This window comes from Chanodichthys erythropterus, chromosome 9, assembly GCF_024489055.1.
Source record: "Chanodichthys erythropterus isolate Z2021 chromosome 9, ASM2448905v1, whole genome shotgun sequence".
NCBI lineage: Eukaryota > Metazoa > Chordata > Actinopteri > Cypriniformes > Xenocyprididae > Chanodichthys > Chanodichthys erythropterus.
In genome coordinates, this window is record NC_090229.1 from 27,038,320 (window position 1) to 27,046,342 (window position 8,023).

The window sequence follows — 8,023 nt, forward strand, 5'->3', positions numbered from 1 at the left end:
TATTATTATTACTGCTAACTTTATCTTTGTAAAGCTATATCAAGTGTTCATCTAACCAACTATTTTCACATAAAAAAATAAAATAAACATAATATATATTTTTTTTTATATTGTTGAGCTTTTTTTTTTTTTTTTACTAGGGGCAAAAAATGGTATGGAAATTATTAAAAGGTAATTTCACCCAAAAACGAAAATTCTGTCATTAATTACTCAGCCTCATGTCATTCCACACCTTTGTTCATCTTCAAAACACAACTTAAGATATTTTTGATGAAATCCGAGAGCTCTCCGACTCCTCCGTAGACAGCAATATAATCAACACTGTCAATGCCCAGAAAGGTACTGAAGTGGTACCTGAATGTTATGAAACAAACATAACGACTTTATTCAACAATCTCTTCTCTTCCATGTCAGTCTTCTACACAGTTGACATTGCAGCACGTCCATGTTCTACGTCCAAATGCCGACTCATTATTGGCCGGCTCCTGCGTCAGCATCACACGCATACATCGTGCTGTTCACATGTACAGCGCCGGCCAATACTGATCCGGCATTCGGATGTAAACACAGAAGCCTTCACTGTGCTTACTGCATCAACTGTGTAGGAGACTGACAGATTGTTGAATAAAGTCGTTATTTTTGTTTTTTTTTTGCGCACAAAAAGTATTCTCACCGCTTCATAACATTCAGGTTGAACCACTGTAGTCACATTGACTATTTTAATGATGTCTTTAATACATTTCTGGGCCTTGACAGTTCTGCTTGACCCTCTTCATCATTACTGCTATCTGGGTCTGATTCGGGCTCAATTTGATACAACAATATAGATGCCATTATTTACATTTCCACAGAAGCACATGTAAACACTAATGGTAAGGGGAATGACATTTCCGGACACTTCAGCAAATCACAATATACTGGGCCAGCTAACCAATCTGAGCCCATTGTGTATTTCTGAGGGAAGGGCTTCATAGAACTAGGAACTCAACAGAGCGTTTTTAGGAGAAAGGAAGCAGCGGTGTAGAACAAACATAAAATATCCGCTTTTTTAAAAAACAAAGCATTAAAAGGGATAGTTCACCCAAAAATGAAAATTTTATGTTTATCTGCTTAACCCCAGGGCATCCAAGATGTAGGTGACTTTGTTTCTTCAGTAGAACACAAATGATGATTTTTAACTCCAACCGTTGCAGTCTGTCAGTCATAAAATGCGTGTCAATGGGAACTTCGTCTATAAGAGTAAAAATAAAACGCACAGACAAACTAAATTAAACCCTCTGGCTCGTGACGACACATTGATGTCCTAAGACATGAAACCATTGGTTTGTGCGAGAAACCGAACAGTATTTATATAATTTTTTACCTCTAAAACACCACTATGTCCAACTGCCCTCCACACCCGGTTAGTGAGGTCCAAAAACACGCTCTGATGACGGAACTGATGTCTCACGCTTATACTTCAATGAGTGCGAGAGATTACTTCCGTTGTCAGAGCACGATCAGACCTCACTAAGCGAGTGCTGAACGCAGTTGGACATAGTGGTGTTTTAGAGGTAAAACATGATATAAAACTGTTCGGTTTCTCGCACAAACCGATCGTTTTGTGTCTTAAGACATCAATGTGTCGTCACGAGCTGCAGGGTTTAATTTGGATTTGTCTGTGCATGTTTTTTTGTTTTTTTTACTCTTATAGACAAAGTTCCCATTGACATGCATTATACGACTGCCAGACCGCAACGGTTGGAGTTAAAAATCATCATTTGTGTTCTACTGAAGAAACAAAGTCACCTACATCAAAGTCACCTACAAAAATAATTTTTTGTGGTAATGTTCATGATTGCAAATGCTGTCGATAGAGCTTAACTTACATAGAACCCAGACCAAGAGGTATGTGATAAAACATTTAACAGTCTTCTTTTTTTGGTTTCTGTTCAAAAACCAACCTTACTTGTCTATAAGTTGATCATGTGTAGCCAGAATGCATGTTTGTGTAAAAGCATCGGACAAACAAATGGAAAACAGAGCAAAGGAGAGAAAGCCAAAAGGAGGAAGAGGTGAAAATGGGAGGAAAAGAACGGTACGTACAATCCTGATGCTTCTCTAATGCAATCTCAAGCTTCTCCTTGGTCTTCTGCATTAGCCGAAGCTGCTCAGCGTAGTCTAGGGTTGGGGAATGGGATACCGACACACAAACACACGACCGGAGGGAGGCAGAGGAGGATGAGGGGGAGGATCACGGGTAGGGTGGGAGGAGGGACAAAAACAGGGACGAGAAAACAAAGGGATAAACATGATTGAGAAGATAAACAAATGGAGGGAAAAACAGAATGATTTTCTGAGATGAGAAAACCAGACTGACTATGAGGCTGTACAGAGACAGCTACTTTTTCCTGCTGACCTTTGACCTTTAAACTAATACATCATCCCTGATCAGGTCAATTATGCAATCATCTTATCTAGCACTGCTCATTTAGGGTTAAGGGAGTTTCTAGATCAGGCTATGTGTAACTGCATACCATGACAGGCTGATAGTGAGAGCCAGGTATCTATTATTTATGCGGATTTTTCCAGGTCGTTACAGTGGAGTCATTTGCATTCATGCCTGACTTGAATGTGGCAAATCTGTCAAATGCTATGTGCGTTATACAGTTCCGTTGTGGCAAAAGGTATAAAAGGTTTAAAGGTATCCGAATACAGACTGAAATAGATTCACCACATAAGAGTGGTAGATGAGAAGGGTGTACACATAACAACCTGCTTCTAGTTTTTCCTTTTCTCACTGATTTTGTCACATTGGCCTTTCGTGTTTTTTTCCCTTCTTTCAGTCTCTTTCTCTTGTTGTGTTAACATGAGTTTCAATGTACTGTGTTGGCGATACCTGAGAGTTTGGCCTCCAGCTTGCGTATTTGATCATTTCTGCGCTGAATCTGAGAAGAGGCGTCATCTCTGGAGCTGCTGCCATCAGACGCCTGAAAGCAAAAGACAAGAGACACATTTATCATCTTCACAGCACTTATATATATATATATATATATATATGGTAAATGGTAAATCGTATTAAATGGTAATATATATTACCATTTGTAATAACAGTATTAAATGGTTTTATATATATATATATATATATATATATATATATATATAAAACCATTTAATACTGTTATTACAAATGGTAATATATATTACCATTTAATACTGATCGCCGATTATATATTATTTGTAGTATTTTTTTTTGTTTTATTTCAAATGTTATGGCAGATTAAAATTGTGTGTAAAAATTAAAACACACTAAAAATAAAAATCAACCGTTTTAAAATGCAAGTGAATTTAAGCAGCAAAAATTATAATGTACAGTAAGGATTGGATATCTATTTTGAGATTTACATTTAAATGGTTAGTTCACCCAAAAATTAAATTTCTGTCATTAATTACTCACACCTGTTCCAAACCTTCATCTTCAGAACACAAATTAAGATATTTTTGATGAAGTCCTAGAGGAGAGAAAGCAACGTAATTACCGCCATTCATTGGAGATTTTTGAATAAAGTCGTTATTTTTTATTTGTTTTTGCACACAAAAAGTATTCTCATTGCTTCAAAACATCAAGGTTGAACCACTTTAGTCATGTTGACTATTTTAACCATGTCTTCACTACTTTTCTGGACCTTGAATGTGGTAATTACATTGCTTTCAATGGGGATAAAAAAATAAAAAAAAACTCTCGGATTTTAATTTGTGTTCTGAAGATGAACGAAGGTCTTACGGGTGTGGAACAACATGAGGGTGAGTAATTAATTACATTATTTTCATTTTTGAGTGAACTAACCCTTTAATAGCATTTTAAATGTTAGCTTTCATCATGAGATGACAGTAAATATCATCTAAATGTAAAAATAGTAGAAAGAGCATGAACAATTAAATATACAAATTAGGCAATTAATTAAAAACACACAAAACACTAATATAGGAGAAATTACTAATATAATCGCACATCCCTCAAAAGAACTATATAAGCCAAAAGGGAGAAAATGTTTATTTTATATTAAAAAGAAACATCCTAAAGTTAAATTGCACACATGCAGAATCATTTAGGTTTTTACTTTAATAAAACATTTACATTGCCCTTAGGGTCCAAACCCATTGGTTTCTCTTGATAAAACACCTATAAGTGTGGCTTTGATTTAGACCTGTTATTGATACTCTCATTCTCCATCAAGCCTGAAGGCTGAAGCTTTAATTATTTAGGGCGAAAGACAACCTGCACCTAACTCTGAGTGTGTTGCCATTAATTGCTAGAGGACAAGAGTGTCAGGTTACACTGGTTTGTCAAAACATGTGATATTATTTAGCACTTTCTATAATGCAGCATGGCACAGCCCTCTAGTAATAAACTTAGACATACTACCAGGTTACTCAGGTGAAGCACTGTACAAACACAGTCAGTACAAAGTCATATGGCTTTTACTAGAATGGATACTGTAGATAAGCCAGTCATTTAAAACAGGAACAACTATACAGCTGTTTACAAGGGCCATGCTGCTTTTTCAATAGGAAATATTTAGGTATTTACTATGTCCACCAATCAAAATGTGTCAGCTGGTACTTTACTAGACTTGGAAGTACACTTGGAAGGTTTTAGTTTAGAATTGAAAACAATTTTCACAATAATAATAATAATATTATAATATATATACACACTTTCATTCAACACATTCAATTGATCAAAAATGACAAAGACATTTTTAATGTTACAAAAGATTTCCATTTCAAATAAATGCTGTTCTTTTGAACTTTCTACATAGATAACAAGAAATCAGCATATTAGAATGATTTCTGAAGGATCATGTGACACTGAAGACTGGAGTAATGATGCTGAAAATTCAGCTTTGCTTCACAGAAATTAACTCTTACAATATTAAATTGTAATAAGATTTCACAATATGACTGTTTTTACAGTATTTTTTAACAAATAAATGTAGCCTTGGTGAGCATAAGAGACTTATTTAAAAATAATAATAATCTTATCAACATTATCAATCTTATCAAAGTTTAATACATTATTGTTTGGAATAAGTAAAGGGCAAACATGAAGAATACAGTAATATCACCCAGATATTATTATTATAAAGATTTCTTTGTTTTTTAAATTTTGCAACAGATCAAGCAACTTAATTTACCTAAACACCACAAAGATTTATAACTGCATGATGAAGATATGAGATCGCAAAAAGATGAGGACTGAGAATTACACAAAAGTATAAAGAGAAAGATCTACTCACAAAGTCATCCCCTGAATCTGCGCCCACAGAAGTGATGGACTCTTTGCTCATGGAGCGAGGGATGCGGCCTGAACGAGGGGCAGTGGCGGCTTCCTCTGCCAGCTTCTTCTTCAACTTTGCAAACATCTCCGTAGTGTAGTGTAGCCGTGTGTGTGAAGCAATGATTTCAATGTCTCTCTGGGACGCTTTAGGGACTTTGCAAAGCAGAACTGGTTATATCCACGACATGCGCAGATCTCATTCTGGGGTTATTCTCTGCTGCCTTAACTCTGTGTAGACAATCACAACACTAGAATTACATTAACAGAAGAAATTCACTTGGTCTAGTGATCACACTAATACAATCAAAGAAGGATTTTAACCGGCAGATACTTTTCTGAATAAAATAAGCCTGCTGTGCTTCTTATTAGTGAATTGCTTAGTATATCACGGTCTAGCATACATATGTGCCTGGATACTGGACAGTGTATATAGTCCTGTTTATATAGTTAGTGGAAGTGACATAAATGTCCAAAAATAGCACTATACTTATACTGACACTCAACTAATGAATTATTTAAAGCATATGCGTTGTTTTCAAGCAATACTGTAGAGTTAAATACACATATCAACCCATAAAACCAAATTCTGATGCGTTTCAATGTTTTAGAATAGACTACATGATCAAAAAGACTCAATGTTTACACTGCTTGACATGCTACATTGTAGTAAGCTAACCAGTGTCAGGTTTGATTATGATACGTAAGCTTGATGCCAAACCCATTTATCCATCACATGCTGCCACTGCATGCCAACATCTAAACACAACTGTCAAATAAAAAACGCAAAGCGGAGCAATAAGAGATAATTGTAAACAAAGCTAGCTAATGTTAGCTCTCGTGCATCTTCATTACTAAATCAACAGAACAGACAATCGTGAACCTACCGTGAAAACTCCATAAACTCTGAAAGAACTGATGATTATTGTCATGGAAATGCACGTTTAACGTAAATATTTTTCCAGGTGTTACATCTGTGTGTGCTGTTTTTTGACGGGGTTAGCAACCGGCTAACTAACTTCACCACGTAATCTTCAGTCACCAGAATCTTGATGACGTTCCAGGAAGACCTTGGCGATTGTGCTCCGCGCTGATTGGACCACCAAAGGAAGGGGGCGTGGCTACATGTTCGCGTGATTTCATGTCAAATATGAGAGCTGTCATTTACTCACAAGGCTCACAGTGTAGTAAATTAGACGCATACAATTATTAAAACTCTTAATGAGAAATTAAATGTATGAATGTTTAGATGGTTATGTAAGACATTAAAACAATAAATAATACATTTGAATTAATACACTCCGATGTTGGAAGGAACACATAGATATTTTATTTTTTGTTAAATGCATAGTTTTATTTTTTCACAAAAAAAAAAAAAAAATTAAGACCCCTGCTGTAAATCGTTTTGTTATAATAGCTTATAGTTTCTTTAAATATTACATCATCATTATACAAACCCGATTCCAAAAAAGTTGGGACACTGTACAAATTGTGAATAAAAATAGAATGCAATGATGTGGAAGTTTCAAATTTCAATATTTTATTCAGAATACAACATAGATGACATATCAAATGTTTAAACTGAGAAAATCATTTTAAGGGAAAAATAAGTTGATTTTAAATTTCATGGCATCAACTCATCTCAAAAAAGTTGGGACAAAGCCATGTTTACCACTGTGTGGCATCCCCTCTTCTTTTTATAACAGTCTGCAAATGTCTGGGGACTGAGAAGACAAGTTGCTCAAGTTTAGGAATAGGAATGTTTTCCCATTCTTGTCTAATACAGGCTTCTAGTTGCTCAACTGTCTTAGGTCATCTTTGTCGCATCTTCCTTGTTCGCATCGTCATGTTGGAAAATGTAAGGTCTTCCCGGAAAGAGACGACGTCTGGATGAGAGCATATGTTGTTCTAGAACTTGGATATACCTTTCAGCATTGATGGTGCCTTTCCAGATGTGTAAGCTGCCCATGCCACACACACCCATGCAACCCCATACCATCAGAGATGCAGGCTTCTGAACTGAGCGCTGATAACAACTTGGGTTTTCCTTGTCCTTTTTAGTCCGAATGACATGGCGTCCCAGTTTTCCAAAAAGAACTTCAAATTTTGATTCGTCTGACCACAGAACAGTTTTAAACTTTGCCACAGTCCATTTTAAATGAGCCTTGGCCCAGAGAAAACGCTTGTGCTTCTGGATCATGTTTAGATATGGCTTCTTTTTTTTACCTATTTTTTACCTAGTTTTAGCTGGCAACGGCGAATGGCACGGTGGATTGTGTTCACCAACAATGTTTTCTGGAAATATTCCTGAGCCCATGTTGTAATTTCCATTACAGTAGCATTCCTGTATGTGATGCAGTGAAGGGCCCGAAGATCACGGGCATCCAGTATGGTTTTCCGGCCTTGACCCTTACGCATAGAGATTGTTCCAGATTCTCTGAATCTTTGGATGATATTATGCACTGTAGATGATGATAACTTCAAACTCTTTGCAATTTGTCTCTGAGAAACTCCTTTCACAATTTTTTGCCGCAGCATTGGGGGAATTGGTGATCCTCTGCCCATCTTGACTTCTGAGAGTCACTGCCACTCTGAGAGATTCTTTTTATACCCAATCATGTTGCCAAGTGACCTTATAAGTTGCAAATTGGTCCTCCAGCTGTTCCTTATATTTACATTTAACTTTTCCGGCCTCTTATTGCTACC

At 36.3% G+C, this 8,023-nt stretch overlaps 1 protein-coding gene across 1 annotated transcript in view; it reads right to left on the reverse strand.

The window, feature by feature from the left end:
* The window catches only part of golga1 (golgin A1), a 29,933-nt gene extending 23,570 nt beyond the window's left edge, over nucleotides 1-6,363 (reverse strand). The window contains exons 1-4 of the mRNA XM_067393958.1: nucleotides 6,205-6,363; nucleotides 5,280-5,548; nucleotides 2,879-2,969; nucleotides 2,086-2,160 (exon numbers count right to left, since the gene is read on the reverse strand). Coding sequence (XP_067250059.1) covers nucleotides 2,086-2,160; nucleotides 2,879-2,969; nucleotides 5,280-5,405 — 292 coding nt within the window. The 5' untranslated portion in view covers nucleotides 5,406-5,548; nucleotides 6,205-6,363. The remainder of the gene's footprint in view (nucleotides 1-2,085; nucleotides 2,161-2,878; nucleotides 2,970-5,279; nucleotides 5,549-6,204) is intronic.
* Between the last annotated feature and the right edge of the window lie 1,660 nt (nucleotides 6,364-8,023).